This window comes from Corvus cornix, chromosome 5, assembly GCF_000738735.6.
Source record: "Corvus cornix cornix isolate S_Up_H32 chromosome 5, ASM73873v5, whole genome shotgun sequence".
Taxonomy (NCBI): Eukaryota; Metazoa; Chordata; class Aves; order Passeriformes; family Corvidae; genus Corvus; species Corvus cornix.
In genome coordinates, this window is record NC_046335.1 from 11,637,726 (window position 1) to 11,661,193 (window position 23,468).

The 23,468-nt window shown below is 46.2% G+C and overlaps 1 protein-coding gene across 4 annotated transcripts; it reads right to left on the reverse strand.

Moving 5' to 3' along the window:
* Positions 1–746: 746 nt before the first annotated feature.
* SLC25A47 (solute carrier family 25 member 47) lies at positions 747–13,599 on the reverse strand. Of its 4 annotated transcripts, XM_010394961.3 has the most exons (8): positions 13,316–13,599; positions 7,606–7,649; positions 7,251–7,322; positions 6,800–6,982; positions 5,437–5,707; positions 4,526–4,674; positions 4,185–4,238; positions 747–1,075 (listed from the first exon to the last, which is right to left on the reverse strand). In XM_010394961.3, exons 1-7 carry the CDS (start codon positions 13,341–13,343, stop codon positions 4,233–4,235), a joined length of 753 nt encoding a protein of 250 aa, XP_010393263.1. In that variant the 5' UTR covers positions 13,344–13,599; the 3' UTR covers positions 747–1,075; positions 4,185–4,232. The 4 variants fall into 4 exon arrangements, with proteins under 4 accessions (XP_010393263.1, XP_010393268.1, XP_010393254.1 ...); XM_010394966.3 differs by lacking the exon at positions 4,185–4,238; XM_010394952.3 differs by lacking the exons at positions 747–1,075; positions 4,185–4,238 and having other exon boundaries at positions 4,374–4,674.
* Between the last annotated feature and the right edge of the window lie 9,869 nt (positions 13,600–23,468).

Below are 23,468 nucleotides of genomic sequence, written 5' to 3' on the forward strand. Positions count from 1 at the left end.
CTATGATTTATGGAAGAAAAATTCAAATTATTAGCTATTTGTTTTGATATGAGCAGTGCTGAGTGCACACTGTTGGATCTGTCTTGTCTAGAAAGGAAAGTTGCTAGCCCGTAGTCTTAGCAAAGGTGGTTTTATTTGATGCAGGTAACACAGGTGGGTTAACCTGGCTATGTTTGTTCAAGGAACCAAGGAAAAGGCAGGAGTGCAAGGCAAACCTAGTACTATTGCATGAGTTTCAAACTTGTGCTGAAAATAGCAAGGCTTAGCTTTTGTCTCTTTCTTCACAGTTTATGTGAGCTGGCGTCTCTCATCTAATGCCATTGACTTCAGCTTATTAGTGAAAATGTTTCCCAGAGACTGTCTCCATAACCCAGAGGCAAAGCATCTCAGTGCCAGCAAGGGCTTAACAATGAGTAGAAAAACTTTTTTTTTTTCTAGAAGTAGTGGAGCAATTCTTAGGGGAAAAAAGCAGCTTCTTAAATCCAGTAATAAGTGAGCTAAGTCTTAATTACTTTAGACTTTAATGATGACCTTCCTGTTCTTGCAGTCTACTCTTTGTCATCTTTAAGCCATACATAAAAGATAAGCCTTAAATTGACTTTAAAAGTGCTTTTACAAAGTTAAAATGCAAATTTCTTGTTTAAAATACATGCAGATTTGTTCTGCTAGATTTATTTCATTAGCTAAGAATTAATTTTGTTATTCAGCAAAGAGAAATATGCTGTAGGAGAAACTGTACCGTGTTCTATTCTAGATAAGCAGATGGTTTATTTTATAACAACAATTGAAATATGTTTTGAAAGTGCTGGAAAGGAAAGTGATAGCAAAACTATTTCGTATTTGTTTGCTGAACAAGCAGTGTTTTCAAGTCCTCTGATGAATTCATACCAAGATGCTTCTGAGATGGTACAGTTTCTCAGTGGAGTCTTGGTGAATTCCTGAGCCTGTTGTTAATTACAGTTCATATCCCAGAGGCATTTAAAGGTCAAGACAAGGCAGTTTCCAAAGGCATGTTGAAATGTTATCAGGCGTGGTTCATTACATTTTCCTCAATCAGCTCATTTTGTTCATCTCACTGTAATAAAAATGTAGATAAAAGTCTGTATCAAACTTCTTTTGTTTTACTTTTTTATTATTTCTTTTAAAAGCCTTAATTTACACTTACTCTGGTTTTGACCTCTCTTCCTACCCTAACCCTAACCCTACCATTTTGTCATCTGATGTAGCTGGTTCTTGTTTTAAAGTACTGAAACATGGTGCCTTAGAACCCCCTTCCAGGTAGACTTCAGACTGCTCCCAGAGCAAACTAGTAAGGGTCAGTTGTCCAGAGATGACCTGGTCACAAGCCAGACTGGATGTTGCATGTCCCTGTGCACAGCAGCCAGCTCTGGAATGGGGGAAGGTCAACGAGACCTGTGTACAGTGACACCTCAGTAGGTTTGGTGTAAAACTGATGCTTGAGTGGAAACACAGTGCTCACAATTTCTTTGCAAAAGCACAGATTCTGAATAGCTGCCCACAGCGCTTCCACAATCACCAAGAGGAATGCTGAAAACTACCTGGATATTCATGAGCATTGTCAGAGCAAACGGGAACTCAGCAACATGGAACCTGATCCTGAATGTGACTTCTAAGAAATTTTTTTTATCAAGGCCACCAAGTTTTTTGCTGAAAGAAATCATCTATACAACAAGCTGCAGTCGCTATAGCAAAGTAAACCAAATATCAGCCCAGCAAATATGGTACCTTCTTTCTGTGGGCTGGCCTTCAGCTAGCTAATTTATCAAAATAAATAGTTCTGTGATCGTTAGAGTAGCTAAAGGCCAAGATAATGCAAATCAGAAAAGAAAGCAGTCAAGTGCTGAAAACCAGAAGCCAAACACCCAGCTTGGGGTGTGTGTAGTGAAGTACATAATCTGTGTCCTGACAGTAAACAAAAATTGGTTGAAATTTATGTGCCTGTGTTTACAGTACTCACGCAGTCAGTTCCTGTACCTGGTGCTGTGTGTATCAGCTGTGAGTTCTTGCTCAGGTTGTCACCCACACACTGTGTAGATGTAAAGGGTTCTAAGCAGGATGGATTGCAAAGCCCTTACCTTCCTGAAATAAGCTGCCTGGAGCTACAATTTGCCTCTCATGTAGCATGTCTTCAGACCACATGAGAGCCTGCTTATATATGGTGCTGAATACCCCAAGGCTTAGAGTCCTCAGCCCCTTGCACTGGCTTCTGCAGTTATTCCCACTCATGTTTGCAATTCCTCTGTAATTCCTCTCCCTTGAAATCGAATGTATTTCAGTTACACCCACAGGAGGAGACATTTTTAGTTATCTGAGTGTGTGAGCATACTGGGAAAGATGAGCTATTTAATATTCAAACCTTGGGCTGACCATGGATGGTATCAGTGCTGCCTCACAATAAACAGTTGTTTAGTCTGTTTTGCAGGCATTCTTTCGCTGTCTCTGCTCAGAGGATGTAATGCCTGAGAACAAGGTCGCCTGGGAATAATATGGCATAAAGGAGTGATTCCAAACATCCGGGCAGAGCAGGGGTAAATCACTGTCCAGTTAAATGCATCCCTTGCAGAAAGAGGCAAGGGCAGGAGACTCTTAAGAGCTCTTAAGAGGAATTCCAAACCTCAAGGACTTTATTAAATCTTCTGTTTTAAGGGCTTTCTGACTAAAGGAAGTTTGGTGCTGACACCCAAAGCTGTCACCACAGCAGTAGGTTGCTGAGGCCGTAAGTATTTTGGAGAGAATCCAGTTCAGTGTTGGGTCTTTCTTTTGACTCCCTTTAAGGTGACATCCTGCGCACCAGCCTGGTCTCTTAACCCTGCTTTTGGATCAGCTGCAAGAGCTGGGTAGACCCTTGAAAGAATTAAGATGCCTGTTTGATAGCATGGCTGTGAAGGTGTTTAAAAGGCCAGTTGAAGGCTTAGATTTCAGGAGGACAGTTGTGGAGCTTTTTAGTGGTCTCTGTCTGGGGTAGAAGAGGTTCTCTTTATCCTTGTCTAGGAGCACCTGGAATCTTTAAACTTGTTACTGTAGTTCTTTCTGTATGTCCAAGGCAGCTGACAAGTCCTGTTTGCTGCAAAACTGCTGTTGGTGTAGTAAAGCCATGCCATCAGGTGGTGAGAGTGGCTGCTGACCAGAAGGGTCCTGAATGTGAGAACTCCTTTTAAAATGGAGTATTCGGCTTTCCCTCCAATAAATGCATTTTTAGCAGAATCTGAGAGGTTGGATCCAGAGTGCTTCAAGTGTCATCATCGAGGGATTAAAACAGAAGCCTATATGTGGCCCCTGAGGCAGGATGAGCAAACTAACGTTTCTGGGTTTAGGGGTTTTTCTGCTTAAGCAGTAGCATGGGTGTTGGTTTTTCAACTTTGTTGTTCATGAAAAAAAAGTAGGAAAAAGTAATGAAAAAGAAGTAATAGAAAAGTCAGAAATTCGTTCAAAGTGCACCTTTGGCAAAATACATTTGGCTGCTCCTAACAGCACCATTTAAAGGGAGAAAAGTATGCACTTTTAAAAGCTGGAAATCTTGATGATGCTCTACAGCTTTGCCACTCTCCTCTAACTTGCCTAACCCCGCCAGCGCACAGATTTTATGGCAGCCTTTCCTTTGCGAAGCAACGAGGCTTTGCATCTATTCCTCCCCTCGCTCCAGGATGAGAACAGATTGCCTCCAAAGCTGTGCCAGGCTCGGAGAGACGCTGCTCCATAAGCCGGCGGGAGAGGCTGATGCTGCTCTGGGAGAAAACCACGTGCCTGCCGGGAACCGCGCCTGGCGCTGCTTCCAGAGCATTAGCGCAGTTATGTAAACAGACCGTGTCTGCCGCTCATTAAAGAGCAATGGGGAAAAGAAAGGACAGTCCTACTTCAGCGGCTGCCGAGGGGATATAATTGTAGAGTACTTTGGGAAAATTACTGCTGGGAAGAGGAAGTTGCAGCCTGAAGCACAAATATGTAAGTCAGCCGGTGAATGCAGTGCAAGCATTGCATGTGAAGAGCACAGGCTGGAGAGTGTTAAATCTTACACAAACTCCCCCCAGCTCTTCCTTTGGTTGTGAGGATCATTTTCTGTGCCAGTAGGGAACAAAATGACGTGATTTAAAAACCCCTGAGCAGACAAACAAAAAAAATTGCAAATGTTTCAAGGGCCCAAGCAGCAGCTACAGTATAAATACCTTAATGAGATAAAAGGGAGGCTGTATATGAAGCATCCCTGATGAGTTTTAATCCTGTAAGAATAAAACAAAGCCATCAATCATCCGCTTTGTGTTGAAATGTCCATGCTTCTTATGCTGTCCATCAATTCAACAGTGGTTTGTGGATATTGCCTTACAAATAAATAAATAAATAAGATACACTTTGGACAGAGTGGAACAAGCTATTTTTTGTTTATATAATGATCTGTAAATCTCAGTACTCCTTCATACGTTACAAACACCACCATGTTCACGGGAAAGGCACGAATGCAGTTTAAACCCAGTCCTTTGAAAAGTATTTTTGCCCCCTCCTTTCTCACACTTTCCCTCACGCAGTGGATCAGGCCTTTGTACTTGTGCTGGTCCGATTCGTCTGTTTGCATGCGTGATTTGATGACATCCATGGGAGTAGCTAATCCCCAGGCCAGGACTCCAGCAAAACCACCAGCAAGCAGCACAACGAGAAAACCTGCAGGAGAGAGTCAAGGGAGAAGGGCAGGTCGCTTGCGTCTCATTCAGCTACAACCATCTCAGATTTGTCAACAGACTTTGGTGACTTTCATGTTTTTCAGGAGTTATTTCATGCAGCTCTTGCAATTGTGTGTTTCCAATAGTCTCAGAGAATTTTTGCACACATAACGCTTTGAACACCATGTGAACTAGATGTGGTACTCTAGATGTGTGTGAGAGCACTCACACCCTCATCAGATGGATCTAATTTTCATAATCCTCAGGGAGATGCTGTTTTGCTGAATGTTACCTATTCAGTCTTTTCTCAAAGCGAATAGTTGCTTTTTGGAGCCAAATCACAACTAAGAACCTGAAGTGTCTTTACCTTCTCCACCTGGACTTTATATTCAAGCTCTGGACTGACCTTTATCTGAGCTCCATGATGGGTCCCAGGAGCTTTGTCCATGTTTCATTCCTAATTATCCTGTTTCTGCATTAACAGGGTTTCATATCCACTCTGGAGGCACCAGAGCGTGTGGACAGAACCCCTCCAGCAGGAGGAGGAGGAGCTGCTCAGGGACAAGGTGGGGCCAGTGAAACCCTCACATGCAGGCTGCTGGCACCAGCCCTGGGGCCAAAACACACAGGGCAACCCCTCGTGAGGATCTGGGTGAGGTTTTATAGGTACTGGGTGATGTTTGCCCAGAGCCTGGTTTCTGTCTTAGTGTGGGACTAAATAAGCCATTTTTGCAGGTAATGCCAGATGCTTTCCAATACCTACCTGGTTTATTTCTCCCATCTGGTGTGAGCCAGTCACACACAGCAGAATAGGAAAGGAAATATATTGCAGAAGCAGAGCAATCCCTGCAGAGTAATGCAGAACAGCCCTTGTAGAGACCCCCAAAACCTTCCTCCTTGATGATAACCTTCAGACAGTGCAGAGACCCTCGGTACTTCGGCTTGGAAGCAGGCTGATGTGTGATGGAAGGGTGTGGGTTCCTCTGAGTCTGCATCCGAACTTTGGCCACTTCGCTAGGGTTTGTCAACACAGCCTGCAACACCAGAGAATGGTATTTTAACCCTCACACTGAAACAGCTTTTGGATCTCCCTCCTGTAAATCCTTGTCTCCCAACTTTTCAGGCAATAATATTGCCTGTGAGTTCCAGCAAGCTCCAGCCTCCTCCTCTCTGCCTGTGCTGTTCCACCCAGCAGCAGCAGGACACGTGTGCGAGGTGCACTGGGCAGAGAGGAAGGCAAGGCAGGAATCAACACAGGATATTAAATACGTGTAACTACTTGCTAAACCAGATGGGTGTGGAAAGGGGATGTCCTCAGCTATAGGGAAGCATACATCAGGGCTCTTATTTGTATCTGTATTTGAAGCAAGACCATCTAGACTATAAAAAAATTAGCCCGTGCTGAGTCACTGACTGCTAGGAAGCACCTAGAAACCTGACCATCTGGACTGCTCTGTAAGAGGATTGTGACCTGGCACACATTTCTGTCCAGCATGCTATCGGCGTGAAGGGAGGAGCTCCACAACATTCACAGCACCTGTAGATGCTCACCCTCATCTGCCTGTGGAAAACTGCTCCTGGACCCAGCCTGGCCTTCCTGTCTGAGGATCCTGCACATTTTCCAGGCAGCATCACTTCTCAGTGGTACCTCGTTGAGTTTTAGGTCCTGGCAAGGCAACAGCGTGCTCTGCCCATTCCGGCAGCGATGCCGTGCCAGGCTTGTGCAGCCGCTGGGAAAGCACTGACCCGTGCTTCAACTCAGAATTATGTCTTTCTTACATAAACACACCATCGCAGCCACTTGGGGAGTTTGCTATGTTGTTTTTTCTTCCTTGTTCTGCGTTTGCTGCCAAGGTCTGTGTCACTTTAATGGCATGCTTTAAATGTCCTGGCGCTCCAAACCAAATCCAGCACGAGCTGCCCAGCAGGACTCGGCCACGCCACGGAGCTGACCAGTGAGGGAGCAGTGTGAGCAGAGCATGACCTCCCCTGCAAAAACAAACCCACCAGACTTGTTGCAGGCTCCCCTGGCCTCCCAGACCGAAAAAACATTTCCTGCTTTTCCAGCCGCCTATGTTTGTGAACAAGATCTCTTGTTGCGCCTTCCCCGTGGGCTGTTTACCTACCCGGGAAGCGCCGGCAGCAGCTCCAGCAAGGGAAACATCCAGCTTGGACGGCTTGGCATCTGCAGCCCCGTATCGCAGCTTGCAGATGGTACAGAGGAAGTTTTTGTATGCGCCAAAGGAAACAGAAGAAACCGCAGATACAGCGAGGACTGATGCAGTCACACCTTTGTAAAATCCCGGGACCTCGTGGGAAGCAGAGGAGAAAGGTGACTTTTAAGGGTGAATGGCATGGGAAAGCATCTGCCCAAAAGCACTGGCTGTACATTGCTGAATCAAAACTTACTGCCGCCTTACAGCTCATCAACCAAGCTAAATTTCACCCTGACCCCTCTCCCAACAGATGCTTATATGCAGCTGGTGCCCATCCTCCCCAAACGGACAGAGGCAGCTCTGCTTCCCTGAAACCGGGCATCTGCAACTGGTATCAGCAACTCTGGTGAGAGGTACCTACCTTTTCTCTCCTGTATGTTTCCTGGACACAGTGCCAAAATCCTCTGTAGTGGTTCTCAGTCTGAATTCTCACCTAGGAATACAGGGACAACTTTAAAATGCAGATATCAGATTAAAAAACAAGTAAATCAACAAATGCCATAGCAGAAAACCAGATAATTAACCATAAAATAGCATCACCAAACAATTTAATTTTGTTTTTCAAAAGACAAACAACACAACCAAATCCAGTGAGATATGCAGATGTAATGCAGATAAAGCATTATCATGGGACTAGTTTTCTGAAAAGCAGGGAGAAAACAAAAAGGCCTCTTTGTTTTTGTTCTATAGTCAAGAAATAAAGCTCCAACACATACCTTTACTGTGTCCAGTGGATAACCCACGGCTGTGCTTAGGCCACCTGAAACAGAGAGTATGTTAGAGATGGTTAACAGCTCATGTCACAACAGACCATTTCACCCATCACAGAAGGGCACTGGGGAATAGCAGAACACAGCTCCAGAGCCCAGCCATGCTTGGCACCAGACTTCTTGAGCTCCAGTAATGATGTTTGAGCCAAGAATGACAGAGAAAAATGCACATTTCTCTGTGTGACCAAGGCACACTCAGAGGAGGAAACAGAGTATGGGAAACTTATCAGGGAGGAACAAGAAGATGGAGCAAGATGAGACCGGAAGAAACACTGAGAGCACTCCCCCATGAAGGCTGAAGGGAGGATATTGGGGTATATTTGTTTCCTCTCTCAGCTCAGGCACTAAAGCATCTTCGGACTATGACCAAGCCTCCTCATGTGAGGTGCAAAGCATCCCCACCCAGACAAGAGAGTCTGGAGCAATTTTGGTTTTGTATGTTTGCTTTGGAAATATAAGGGAAAAAATAAAAGCAGCAGTCACAAGGATGCCTATAAAAGAGGGGTAGTCCTCACACATTACAGATTCTCAGCAACCTCTCTTGAGGACAGGAGAGGTGCTCCTGGCTGCCTCCAGAGACTGTTATGTCCTGGCTGAAGCCTGCAAAGCACATCTACAGCCCTGGGTGAGGAATTCATGAGGCATTTGGGACCACAGCATCATGCTGGAGTAGGCCTCTGAGGTGCATTTCCTACCAAGCACTGCTTCAAAATCAGATCAAGGAGCAAAAGCACGGGTATTTTGGTGTCCTGACAGGCTGGTGCCGGAGCTCTGCGGAGAAACCCCGCTCCCGCAGCCGCTCAGGGCTCGGCGGGATTTGGGGGCAGGGAGGGATTCAAGCTGGGGGTGTGCAAAGGCAGCGGCTCCAGAGCCCATCCAGCACGGCCAGCTGACCATCACTGACAGCATGGCCAGAGCCCGGGGCCGGCTCAAGCCTCCACCAACACCCACACTCACTCCTAGAGCCTTAAAATAGCAGCTGGGTATGTATTAATCCTCTGAGACAAAGCTACTGCCTTAATGGCAAGTAAGGGGGGCTAAAGAGCTCCAACACGGATTTCTCTCGGTTGCAATAACAAATAGATCTGCCCCATGTCTGCCCTCACCTCACTGCATTTCTCAGCTCTGAGCTAAGTGTTATCAGGTACTAAAGGTGCTTTCCAGCAGACTTCCTCCCAGTACACCACCTGCCAAGTCACCCGAAAGGAAATCAGGCTGGAGAACGATGGAGCTGTATCCACGTGAGTTATTTAGACAGAGATCAAGTTCACACAAGTGCTGGATGAGCCCTTCAGGCAGCCAGGCATTCAGAGATACAGGGCATATCTGGTGGCTCACCTGTTGAAAACTGCTTCTCACTGAGTCCTTCTTTAAAAAAGAAAAATTAACACCCAAGCTACTTGAAAGTGTGTTAGTTGCTCTGGGCATGTTCATCTATGATTACATGGCTGCTTGAGAGCTCTGGAAAGCTCTCCCATGTTCTGGAGAAAAGCAGCAGCTGCTGTTGTGAGTCACCAGGAGACAAACCCAAAGTGTATTACTCAGAGGAAAACCACCAACAGCATCTTTCTTGCAGAAAATTGAGGTTTGTTCCTCAAAAACATCTATCAAACCTGACACCAGATAAACAGCAGTGAAGGGGGAAAATGGGCCAAGATGGAAGAGAGAGAATGATAGAAGAGAGAGGGCAAGGGGGAATACACAGGTGATAATATGGCTTGAAGAAGCAATGGCTTTGTCCAAGCAGAGAGTGACAATGCACAAAGTCATCTGGGGACACCTGTGCTGTCCCAGGCTCCTGGCCATCGGCCAGAGTAAACATGGGCACTGCCAGCCAGGGAAGAGCAGCACATAAGTCAATGCCAGGATGACAGTGCTGACCTCAGAGATGCAGTCCCCCAGCCCAAGCACCCCACCTCAGCTGGGAGGGTTAGACACATCTCATCATTTCCAGAATTTCTGATCCTTAGAGGAGATGGCCATGGTGACCAGATGCTGGTGACACAAGGGCACCATGCACAGCTAAGTCCTGGCTCACTCCACTGGCTCAGGAAGGCAGGAGCTTTGGCTCATGCAGATCATATACCAAGGATGATTTGGGTCAGTGTTTGACAAGAACTGACCTCCCTTCTGGAGAAATCGCCCTGTTCACACATTAAGATGCAAAGACAGCAGCCCAGCAGGTTGCCCAAAACAGACTGTTTCAGCCCTAAAGGCTCCCCATCACCTTGGTTCCAGAGGACCAAACATCTCCACTTGGGAGAAGACCATAAAAGTAAATTTTTCACTGTTCCCAGCAAAAATGTGAATTCCTCAAATGTCCAAATAACCCAGCCTACCATGAACTGTGCTACTTAGGGGCACAAAGCAGTCCAAGCAGTTGTCAGAGCTGAGGAGCTCAGCCAAGTCTATCAAAGGCTGAGGAATGAGGGCTCTGCACACTCTCACACGGTATAAATAGCCTGGGACTTAGATAGCATGACCCACACGTGCCCCGTCTGCACAGCAGAATCCAAGAAGGCCAGCAATGAATAGTGGGCATGCAGGAGAGGCTTCCTGTGGGACTCCTGCTGAGTAGCACTGCATCAGCTGCGACAAAAATAAATAGCAAAATCAGGTGAATTACCTTTTTTTTTATTTTAGTGAGCCATTTTTATGCCTCCTTTATCTCAGATATTCCCAGGTATTGAGCAAAGGTTACAGCATGCCCTACACACAGAGTGGACAAAATGGATCACTCACAGTCACTACACAAGTCAGGTCACTCTGAGCAGGCAACTCAAATAAGGAGAGATGCTGGTGGGGTGGCAATCACCAGGGAGCAAGTGGCAGCTGTACAGAGCTCACCAGGCTGCAACAGCTCTGAGCTGTTGGCAAACCCTTCATCCAGGGAGAAGCAAGGATCATTGTCCATGCACTGGATGGTCAGACAGCAATTTTCAAAAACCTTTGTTTTGTGCAGAATTGGGAACATCAGTGCCCCAGACCTTAAATGAGCTGAGCTTCATTCAGTAACATGACCCCAGCAGGAGCTGTTTTAGCTGTAAGGAGAAGAAGACAGCATGTTCCTTCTATAGGGGGATTATTTTATCTGCCCTTGGCCTGCATGTAACCTCCCAGTTGAGGGAAAGCCCAGTCATGTTGCAGACCCTGCTGCTCTACCTCGGCTTCACTTGCCCAAATCTTTACTCCTGACATAAGAGTCAAGTCATCCTGCAGTCATCAGCAGCCCTAGTCAGCAATCCCCATCCCCTGTCACGGCCCACGCTGCTGCTGTAGCAGGGCTACAAGGCATGCATGGGATCATAGGAAAATTCAAGTTGAAAGGGACCTTAGGGGGTCTCTAGTCCAACCTCCTGCTCAGTTTTACTGGCCAGGAAGGACTGCATCCTAAACATCCAGCCACATTTGATGGTTATAGAAAGTCTGCACAGTCACTAAGCATGTTCCTCTCGTGTTTTTTCTGTCTGGAGCCGTAGTAGATCACTGTTTCTTGGGCTGAAGATGCTGAGTTTATCTCATGGCCACAGAATCCATTGCCCAGAGGTGATGCACAGTATTTGTGCAGCTGCCTGAGGCTGCCAGAGGCTGGATCATTACATGGAATTCGAATGGGCATGACCTCTGCTGTTTCTCAGATTTGCTTAAGCCGTGCTTTCTCCAAGACACTGAAAATAGATCTGGGTCACAAGAATGTAATTTACTAAACAGAAACTCTTATTTCCTATGTTGCCTTGACTTGCTTGATGCGCTTCAGCTGGGTTCATAGACTCCTTAGGAACATGAAAACTGCTTCAGCTCTAGCAAACATAAACCACAAAACAGGCTCAGCACTAAAAACATCCCAGTTCTTGCAGGAAAGCTGTCGAACCCCAAGATCTGTCCCATGTGAGGGTAAGGATGATGGCCCTGAAGCCCTGCCCAGGTATCTCCCATGTGTCTATGGGTGAGGTCCCACCTCTGTCAGCCAGTGAGAAGTTGCAGTATCCCTCCTAGAAAAGCTCTGAGCTGAACATAAAGGACAGGATGGAAAATCTTGCTCTCTTATGCTGAGGTCAGTAAAGTGCCTTACAAGGAAAGACTTTTCTGGTCCCAGCTGGATCTCCACAGCCTGCATCCCCTCAGGCTGAGCCTGTGTCCAGGGCACCCATGGGAGAGTCTTGCTGCATGGCCGGGCAGAACATGATGCTGGCACCTAGACAGGGGGTCACAGCACAAACCCTGGCTTTACGTGGGAGCTGGGACAGGAAACCAAGGTGAATGGCCATGTTTAAACTGTTTTCAGCTCTCCATGTTCCCTTGCAAAAGAAGTTTGTCCTTAAGTGACCTGTCTCAAACTGTGCTATAAAAGCAAAGGAGTCCAAGCAACAAAGAGTTGTCTCTGCCCCACCATGAACGTGAGTCTCAGAGGAGGTTTGGTTAATCCCTTTGGGATGGACATCCTGTTGCCAGCCCTAGCACAGGGCTTCCTTCTCCACAAGGTTCTCTGAAGTCAGGAGGGAAACATGAGGAGGAAGACAAGCTACCATGGAGGGGCTGGTTATATCCCCCTCTCTCATGACGGGTGTCTTTCTGAGCAGGGTCTCCCAACACCCCAGGAAGACCAACACCCCAAGCACAGGCACAACAGGCTCCTCCAGGGCTGGATGCTGCTGAGATGCCAAACTTCGCCCCACTTGCACATATTGGGTGATGAGCAATTAACAGGCACAGGGTAAAACTCAGCATGGTCCTTCCCAGGACAAGCACACCTGCAGCAGGACCACAGGCTGTTCCTGGTGAGGGGAAAAGCCAAATTTCAGCAAATCTCAAAGTGAGATCTGACATGCAGGCTTGGGCTGGATGTCTCAGCCACCTGGCAGGTTTACCTGGCCTTTCTGTCAGTGGTGACCCAAAGGCTTTTCTTGTGGTATTTATTGCATATATTATCTTGTATACTCCACTAAATCTAGTGAGATTTCAGCAAAGAAATGAGACTGATGGGTACATTTTATGGTTTAAAACAAAGATGGGTTTGAGCAGTACATGCTCTAAAAATGTCTAGAATTTAATCACACTTCTCTCCTGTTACTTTTTTTATATACAGCTAACCTACTTTCTCTCAGATCACAGCCTGCTGCACAGCTCGCCTGCACTGAGTTCACCGCCACAATTGCAAATACATCTTAACCTAAGATATTGCAGAGGTCATTCATCCAGACATACTGAATGCAATAAGAACACTGTACTTCCTCCCCTCCTGTCTCACAAATCACATCCTCAGCCCCCCAGAGCCACCATCCCAGCAGCCTGCTGGGACCCCTAGATGCCAGACACATGAGAGTTTCACTGTCTGGGCAATACAAGCCGGTTTGCATCCACACAAAACCTATTACATTCTGTCTCTTCCTATTAGAGTTTTACCCTGTCCCACTGCAATCAGACCCAAGGAGATTGCAGGCAATGACCTCAGCTGACCAAGCTGCAGCACTGCCTCTCCAGCAGCTCTGTGAACCTGTTCTGATGACATTTTCCATTTAATAAGGAAGAACACACTTTTAACAAGCAGTCCCCATCAAAAGGCTCTCAGTTCTGCTATTGAGACCTGCTCTTTAGCTGAACAAGAAGGAAACACAGCTATCTGCTTTCGCTAACAAGCACTAATTCATGTATTTACCTCCGATGGCCCCAGCAATGAAATCCATCCAGAGTGTGGCTGCTGCCTTAATCACCCTGCCCGAGCGTCAGGGAGCTAGAAGGGACGAGGATACCGGTTCAGTCTTCCCCGAGCCCTGCCGGTCCTTCAGAGACACCAATTTGCAACATGAATCACCTTCCTACAGGCTGCTCTTGCCTCTGGGGAGAGCCTTGTGGGTACTTGATGAATTTGTACACTGGTGGCAGAGCTGGGAAGCCTGGAACGGTTCCAGGAACACAGTGAATAAGTAATCCCATGAAGCCCTGAAATGCTGCGCCAGAGCTGCTGTTCCCAGTGCCCTTTTGCTTGGAAAGTCACAAGGGGTGGTGACTCGCAGGGTGAAGTTGGCTGTGAAGGGGCCATCCCCTGTTGAACAAACTAGCCCCAGAAGACAGCTTTGCACACTTGTTTGCCAGAGGACTCTGTTGGCCTGCACCACCGAGACGCTGCACCACCGAGACGCTGCATTGGTGGCTGTTCACAGGATTCCTCCTCCCCTTATCCCAGCACACTCTTTCTCCTACTGATGGATCACACACCTTTTCCATTAATGAAAATTCCTTCTGCCTTTACCAAGCCTTTTTTCTTACTTCCCGAACCCACAAACCTGACCTTAAACATCTACGTAGATCCCCATGGATTATTACCCACTCATTGTGTACACACATGGTGAACCCCAGAAATTAACCCAACCACATCCAGAGTATTTGCTTCTATTTCAGACAGCAGCATAGTTTTCCCAGCCCCTGGAGCAGCTCTCCTTCTTCACTTCTTGCTCAGTCTCCCAAGCCCCTTTCCAATGTCAGCTCCTTGCAGAGACACCCGCTGGTCAAGGGGAACCAAGAGCTCAAGGAAATGCCATACTGCCTGTTTTTGCACAACAGTCCCGTTACCAAAGGGTGCCTCATCTGCGTGTGGAAGGTTACACTTTGCCCAAAGTGACCCTGAAAACCAAAGTCCTGATGCAATGAAGGGCTTGCCAAGCCATGACCTGAATTGTACCCCTCTTGTAGAGGTTTTCCCGGGTCAGAGCCAAGGCACATTGGCAGCAAATGGAAAAGAAAATTTCACGGCTGCTGCCCCCTAGGTCAGCTTTACAGGGGAGCTGAGGACTTTAGTACCCAGTGCTGTTTCCTGCACATTTCCCAAGAACCTATTTCTCACTGAAGCACATATTTTGGGGCTGCTGTGCCAGTGACATATAGCACAGCTTGGTGTGAGGGCACAGATTTCCTGGAAATCGAAAATGAAAGGATTTTTATTAACTTGCTTCCTGTGATTTCTTGTGCACCCTTCCCTGAATGCTTTCTATTCTGGAGAGAACAGATGATTCCAGTTTATCATGCAAGGATAGCAAAAACTTAAAACCAGAAGTAAAATATTATCTAGAGAGATAGCAATGTAGCTGCAAAAACACACTGGGTTATTCAGTAGCTCTTCCTTGTTATACCTGGTGTCCGTGCAGGAGTTATTAATGGTTCATCAGCTGTCTGCACATGTCAAGTGCACAGAAATTTGTCGTTTCCTCTTCTCCCATTGTCCAATTCTGCTGCTGTCCTTGCAGGACCCCTCCAGCAGCAGAACCAGGTGTGGGATCTGTTGTGTCAGTGACACACAGGGACAAGGACACAGTCCCTGTGGAGGGGCAGCCTGGGACGACATGGGGGGGAGCTTTTCTACACATCACAGTGACTGGTGATATATCAGCAAGAAAATAGAGGCTGGCTGGCATTTCACACTGGCTGACTAAAGCATCAGGGCTAATTAGTATTTTCCATGAAACATCAAAAGACCAATAAAAATTCCTACCTTCTTTAGCTGAGCTGAACAGCTCAAAGGGAATCTTCCCCATGAAATCCTCTGAGATCGTAAAAATAAACCCAACTGACCCAATCCCCTTCCTTTTGTGGAAGAAAATTAATCCTTTGTTTATTTTTTTAACCTCCATTCATGCCAATGCTTCTAGAAAAATGTCACTTGCTTTATATAGCAGGAATCTGACTCCATAACCTTTTGATAATGGTTTTGGTCACTTCAATGAGACATACCAGGTCAGGTTTTGCATTTGACTGGGATTGCTTTGCAAACAGAGGTGATTCAGAAGGTGTCCATCTAAAAGAAGAATGTTTTGGGGCTTGAACCATTTCACCTTGTCCCACGAAGGTATCTGTGGGACAGCCAGCTCTGGAGGAGTGCACACACACAGCTACTTCAGGGACATCTGCCTCAGCGAGGGCTTAGCAGAGTAACACGAGCCCCAAGCAAACACAGTAACCACTACAGTACTCTCTGCTCCTGGTGTGCCAACAGGACTTAGGGGAAAATAGGATCCACTGCCATGCTCAGCCTGGCCACCACGTGACAGCAGCAAGGCAGGAGTCTCCTGGAAGAGAAGCCCCACACAAGGGTTCAAGTGCTCACGCGAGAGGAAATACTGAGGAAGGTGTAATCCTGAGGGAAGGAAACCCCATCTGAGAAATGAAGCCTGTGTTACTGCTGGCACACTCCAAACAGCACAGACCAGCTCCCTGCCAAAGAGAGGGACCCTCAAGGCAGCAATTCAACTTCCCTTACCAGGAGTCCTCCCAGAGACAGAGTCCTTGAAGTCTCACTCTTCTTCACACCTTGCTGAAGGAGCTTCCTCCTTCATCCGCTCTTCCCTAGATTTCAGAGATATTTCAGAGCCTTATTAATTAACCAGAACCAGGTCCCCCAGTGCTACAGGTCAATACAGTCAGTCCAGAAAATCCATCCCAAAGAAATCTTGAGTTATCAGGCATTTCTTCAAGATGAAATACAAATCATTCCTGTCCCACTTTGACACAGTGTCCAAGGACTACAGATCCAGATATCACTGCTAGTCCAGCTTGCAAATAACCACCATGGTCCACATCTATGCAGGGAGGAGAGAAAGTGCCTGGTCCAAACCCAGGTGGTCTTCTGAAAGCAGGCCCTAGGAAATCACACACAAAACATGTTTTGAGCCTCCACAAGGGATAGCATTCCATGAGAAGTAACTCACAAGTCCTTTCCTTCAGTAGCCAACTGTTGAAGAGTGATTTGTTCTAAGTGGGCCAGTTTCACAGGTGATTTTGAGCAAGCAGAGCATTGAAAGTGCTGACAGATAAAACGACATCTCATGGTATGAAGCAATCTGCAGGAAATCATTAAACTGAGTGATAAAAAGTGAGGAAGGCCCTAATTTTGCCCAGTGTGTGATGGATGAAACACTCCGTTTGCTTCACAGGAGGAGGCAGCTGTCTGCCCACCCAAGTAGAGAACTGTTCCATGGCAAAGCGGCAGCAGGTCTAGAGGACTGCTACAAGAGATGGAGCAAAAGGAAAAGGGGAGAGGGAGACTTTAGGTAGGCAGTCAGTGTTAAATAATATCATGTAGATGACACAAAATAGAAAGGGCTTCCCTTTACCCCTCTTCCTCCACAGCTCACTCCCAGGACATTAGCAACTCCACCTGTCCTGCAGAGCCTGTCCTCTTTCAACTCTGCCACGACCTGCCAGCTCATCCAGCCAGATTTGCTGAGAAAATGTTCCTTCCTCATTTCCTGCCATAACGTGCTGCATTTTCTATCCCGCCTGCGCTGTGCAATACCACACTCACATGCGTATCCATTAACTCCTGTCCAATTTCTTTTGGAAAAATCCTTGACTGGAGAGACTGTTCAAACAGCGTTACCCTGCTACGTCACCGGGCTGTTTGCACATTGCAGAACAGGAAAGAGTGACACCAGCAGTGCTGAGCTGGCAGAGCCTGGCACTTGGCTTGCATGGTGGGGGTGGAATGGGGGGTGGAACCTCCTGGCTCCAGCTGTGCTATGGATTTTCAAATCAAAGCGGCTCCTTGTCTTTTATCTCAGGTACTAAAGGAAAACCAATAATTCCAAGGACTCAAGCACTCACAGCAGGAATCTCACAGCAAAACAAACAGAAGCAGTAAGGAAAACACTCTGAGCACTGGCAACTTCATCAGGTATAAATGATACGTGATTTCACCTCTGGAGAGCTGATAGAAGCTGTCATAGGTTAGCAAGCATAGTCCCGGAAGGGATGTCCTTGCTAAGGGGTGCTTACAGCTTCCTCTGGGACCTGATAGAACCTATCAGCTGGCCAGTTTGAATATGGACAATTCTCTAAGCCACTTAAAGTTGTGACCACCTCTGTGATCCACATTTAAGAATAGGCAAACTCCCCCTCCAAGCTCTCTCTCGTTTCCGGCGCTGGCACAGGTGGCTGCGGGCCCCGTGTGGGGGCCAGCGGGCCCGGCCAGGCCCTGCTTGGGCCAGGCCGGGCCGGGCCACGGCCATCCTGGAGCCGATGGACCTGTTCCAGCCGTGGAACCCCCCCCCACTGCCTTGCCGTGGGCAGCCAGAGCGGCTCGGCTCTCCCCCCTCTCCACTGCGATAAGAAACATTCAACATTCCAGCTGCAAAGCTGCAAGGCCGAGGTGAGATTAACCCTTTTATTGCTGTGAAGAGCTGAAAACCTGAGGGAAGAGAGAGAGGAGATGCTTAAAGCTGAAATTCTCTTGTGAAGCTATGATATATCAGAGTATCCTGTTGTAATTCCATGAAGATATGGGGGGTGGAGCGTTCAACTCGTGAGCAAAAGCACCTGCGCTGAGATAGGCAGATGCTGACGCAGCTGTAATTTCATGAGAAGTTTGGACAGGGAGAGATGAACCAGATGAGGACTTTTGCTCCAAACGGGAAAGGAGAAAACCTCAGTCCCTAGAGATGAACCAGATGAGGACTTTTGCTCCAAATGGGAAAGGAGAAACCTCAGTTCCTAGAGATGCTCCCAGAGATAGTCCTAACGATGAAGATGATGAAGACCCTTTGCTCCCAGGGAAGGAGAAGGGCCTCTGTTTTTGTTTCTGAACGGCTCAACCTTAAAATTTTACCCCAAAAAAACTTCAAGAGTGGACCCTCAAAAGCAGTTGTGGGAAAAGCTGCAAGTCGGGGGAAGGGACTCACATGCAGGCAGAGAGACTCCTCTTCCTAAATGGAAGTAGGCGGCTGTCTCGTTGTGATAATGTTTTCATAGCATGAGCAAGAAGAGACTTCTCTTTCTAAATGGACTGAACAAGGTTATTATGGAAGTGGTAAACAGACTGAACATCTTAAGGGTTGTCTTTTTACATTGTCAGTGGGAGAAGGGGGGAAGGTGGGGGGAGGAGGAGAGTTCTGAAGGTGTGGTATAATTTTTTTTTTCCTCTTTTAGGTCTGTTAATAAACTTCTTTATAGTCTTTCAAGTTTGGTGCCTGCTTTGCATTTCTCCTAATTCTTATCTCACAGAAGATAAACAGTAATGAGTATTTTAGACCAAACCACTACACTAAATTGGTGTTTCCGCCCGGTTACAAACCGAACCCGCGACAATGTTTCTACACACATTCCCAAGGGAGGGAAAATAGTACATTTCCAAGAAAACTGAAGATTATTGCGGTAATTTAAGAAGTCACAGATTTTCTGGCTTTGGGCAAGTGATTCAATCTCCCTATACCTAATCTTCTCATCAGCATAACTGGTGTGTCCACTGCCATGAAGACACTGCAAGAATCCAGATACATCTCAGAGAGCCACAAGTCTCTATTCAGGAGTAAATCATGGGAAAAGGTGGAAGTAACAATATTAGCACCCATCCTACACAAACACCCCTGTGAAAATATGTATATATTAAAAATTTAAAGTGCTACATATATCTTTCCCCAAAATCATACAGTCATACAATCATAAAATGGTTGGGGTTGGAAGGTACTTTAAAGATCACCTAGTTCCAACCCTCCTGCCGTGGACAGGGACACCTTCCACCAGACCAGGTTTCTCAGGGCTCCATCCAGCCTAGGCTTCAACACTCCCAGGGATGGGGCAGCCACAACTGCTGTGGAAACCTGTGCCAGTGCCTCATCACTCCCACAGCAAAGAACTGCATCCTAATATCTAATCTAAACCTGCTCTCTTTTAGTTTGAATCCATTCCCCTGTGACCTGTCGCCATATACCCTTGTAAAAGTCCCTCTCCCTGTTTCTTGCAGGCTCCCTTCAGCTACTGGAAGGCTGTGATTACATCATCCTGAGCTGTGCAATAAAAAAGGAAGTTTGACAGTGCACCACCACAGCAGGCTCTCAGAAAGGATTTTATGCCAGCCTACATTGCTAGCACTGCAGAAGGACTCCTGGCTGTGATGGAGGGAGGGGATGTCAGGACTGTTATTGACTTTCTGACTGCACTTTGAGCTGCTTTCCAACCTCTTGCACATTTTCTGCACTTTAATGAACAGAAGATGTAGTCAGTGACTTGGCAGCAGGCTTGGAGAGCCAGGAGCAGAGGGATGCACTCACCTTCCTGGCCTGCTTTTCCCTACCACCAAGCAATAATGTACTCTTTATTGCATGATGATGTCAATGTGCAAGCCTCTACCGTTTTAGCAGAGGCTCTTCAGGTGTTAGACAGTAAAACACAGCTGTTGCAGTAGGAACAGTGATAAGCCCCAAATCCACTGATGATGCTGCTGCACTATCAGTGCTCTCTCCAGAGTCAGTGTCCCTATATATTTTTCTGCAATATTCCCAAACCATGTCTCCTTCAGATCTCTGCTTTACGCCCATGAAAAATCTATGAGATGCTACATTATATTGATAATGGTCTTTTTCCTTTGCAGCTAGCTGATTTTAGGTGATTTTACAACCTCAGAGCTACTTGGAAATTAGAAAGAAAACTCAGCTCTAGAACTATAAAGCATTATTTTCTGGGACTTTGAGATCAGCTGCTAAAGTCACATGGGAAAGAGTTACTTAAACTGAAAAACCTGGCACCAATGAGTTCAGAAAAGAGAACTTTTTCTAAATGCCAGCATTATTATGAGCTTATGTTAAGAGGGGATATATACAAAGGAATTTAAGACATTTTATCTTGCAGAAATAGAAAACAAGTGAAACTACAATGATATAATTAAAGCCTTCAAGCAAAAGCAAAGCATCTCCCTTAAAAATACTGCTACAAAGCAAGTTTAATGCCAGAGAAGAACCCCATGTTGTTGAGGGTGCAAAGAGCCTCTGATACCTATCCTAACTTGATCAATACTAATTCAGGGATCTCTGCCATAAATCTTTGCAAGCAGTGTGCACAGTCCTAGTGTAAATATAGACCCATTTCAGCAGCAAGTGTTCAGTCCTATTCCTCCATCATTAACTTGACTTTTTCCATTGGCCCAACCTGGAGAAAAATTAAAATCTAAGCCAGAAGTTTCCATAGCTTTTTCAGGAGCACTCCCAACCTTAACAAAGAATACTCAGACACCAGTACTAACAGTACCAGGCTCTGAATATCATAGGAAGTTCACAGTCTCACTTATCCACTGACATTAGTTCAGGAGCCACAGGAGTTTTCACATACCAGAGTTCATGGGAAGTTTCTGTAGAGGCCCAATGGTCATCCTGCTAAGCCTGTTCTTTCAGTTAACAAGAAATTGATGTCTTTACTAGAAGGCTATTGCAACAACAAACATTCCACTTGACAACTGGAAACCCAAAAAATGGCCCAGCAGGAGGTTGGCTTGAAGACAGGCCAAGATATTAAAAAATTGTCCAAACATAAACATTTGTGGGTGTGTGTCTACTCTGTTAAACACCTTAGCATTTAGATTTAGCTGGACACCTGGTCTCCCAGTCATTGACTTGGCATGTGAATACAAGTTGTGCCAGAGGATTTCAAATACATGATGTTGAAAGTATATTTTTATACCTGTTGGCAGTGAAAAGCCATTAGCCTCCCAGAGAGGTTCCTGTAATAACAGGGTAACTTAAAAACAAAGCCATGAGGCAGGCAAAGGAGTTGTCCTCCTAGTTCTGCCTCCTGTTCCCCTAGGACAAAACAGTGTTACCAGTTCTCTTATCTATAAAATAGGCATAATTGCACCTTTTTACCTCACAGAAATAGCCTGAGGCTTAGGTTATATTGTCTGTAAATTCAGACTGGAAAAATACTATGAAGATGCCAGCTACTGAGCTTTTATCTTCCTTTCCTGAGTGATTTCCCAACAGTTTTTGCTCACTGTCACCAATCACAAGCGTGTTTGCTGAGTGACTGAGTGACATGCAGAGGGTAAATCTGCTGGGCTGGTAGGTAGTTATTAGCTCAGGTGACTGGACTCAGTGCCCACTCTCTTATCTCAGCATGCCTCTTTGTGGTCCCTGGCATCTTCAAACTGTGATGCTAAATAGCACTTGGGTTCTGCTGGACACCTGCTCTCAGTATCACTGACTGCATGTGCTTACAAAGTCTTCTGGCCTTCTCCAGGGAAGGCCAGCAGCAAAGAAACCTGCTCCACCTGCAGCAAACCTAAGAGAACATAGTCCTCGTAATACTTCAAGTACTCTGGACTCAAGTCCTTCCCCAAATACACATTAAAAAAGTAATTATAATTTCTTAGCCATCATAGTATTATCACAGGCCTGAGACAAAGATGGGACTTATGATAAGAGAAGATAAGACTCAGCATGGGTATGTGTAGGTCTGCCGTCTCTGAGCCTTCTTGTTGACCAGAAACAGGACAGAAAAGGGAAAGACTCAGCAGTTTAGTTAATAAAGCCCAAAATATGTATGATCTTTGAAAATAAAGACAATGCCAAGGAAAAGACTTTGGACTGATGCCTATAGGCAGCTTCTTCTGGTTTTTTTGGTCTGGTCATTTCTCATTCACTTCCAGGGAAGCACCCAGAGGTTGGCTATGGATTTCTATTTTGAACAAAGCACAAGACAACTGACTATGAATAGGGATAGATTCTTCCTCAGAGTGAATATAAACGTTGTGGACTGTTTAGTGTGCAGGTTATGCTTCTTTCTCTTGCCTTCTCCAACACACCAGTAACCCAGACTAAACATATACACAATTTTACGTGGAGCAGAGGCTAACAGCAGAAGGTGCATGTCAGAGCTTGGCCACTTCTGCTTTAATTGGAAAGGGGCAGGCTTTCCAGAAGGTATGTGTGCCTGATAATAAACATGTTTCCATTTTACCAGGATAAAGCATGAAAAGTTGGAGCTAGACCAACCTTTCAGGGCACCTCACAATTTAGAGCATACTAAGCCACTCCTGTCCTGCAGGACCTCTGCCTCTGCCTCTCACAAGCTCAGCATTTCAGATATTAGCCAAGGCAGTTGTTTGTCTGCTATGTTTCCCTGGGAATGGAAGAGGCCTTACATGCTGGGATCCTGACCAGGACATTTTGGGGGATCACAAAGCCCTCACCCATCAGCAGATCTGTAAGCAAGGCAGCTCTGTCTCAGCAGCACTCAGCTCTTGTACAACTGCATCAGTTACATTTCATGCTTGGAAACACCAGTCTTATCAAGGGATTTTATCAGGTTGGGAAGTTTCAACACTTGATATACAGTACCTTTGAAGCCAGTGGGATAATGACGTCAGAGAATACCCTAAAGCCACCCAAGGTCATAAAGTTAATGGATAATAAAGGCATCTAGTCCCCTGAGAATAATGCCTTAGCTGCTCTGTCTTCAAATACAGATGCATCCAGAGGATCTGGAGTATCCCAATGACCTCACTCAATAACATAACATTGAGTGGGACAGTGCAAACAACAAGTAGGGCAGCAAACACAAGAGTGTTTAGGAAAACAAAGAAAATGGACTTGAATCCACACAAAGATACCCAGTGAATTCACCTGGAGAAGATTATTTTTCAGACAAAGGGGTGGTTCCACACAGCAGCTTGGTGCCTGCTTCTTTCCTAGGTACGTTGTGTCCCAATGTTTCTCTCATTTCACCATTTGGGTTTATTTGTCACTGCTTGAGATGCCAGACATTCTGCAAAGCACTCGGTGACCATCAAGCCTGGTTATGCTGGACTGCAGTTTCTGGGAAATGCAAGGTTTTCCTTGACAGCAGTTTGCTGCTGTAAATACTGTGATCACATTGCACAGGGTCTGAATGCCACCCACTTTCACGTAACAGGTGGGGCACACAGAGAGAGCTGCTGCCCCAAAGAGACTTTGCAGAGTGATTCTGGGAACCGAAGTAGGTGCTAGGAAAGAGAAGCTCAAAATCCAGCCACAGCTCAAAATCCAGCCACAGCTCAGAACAGAAAGAGAATCTGA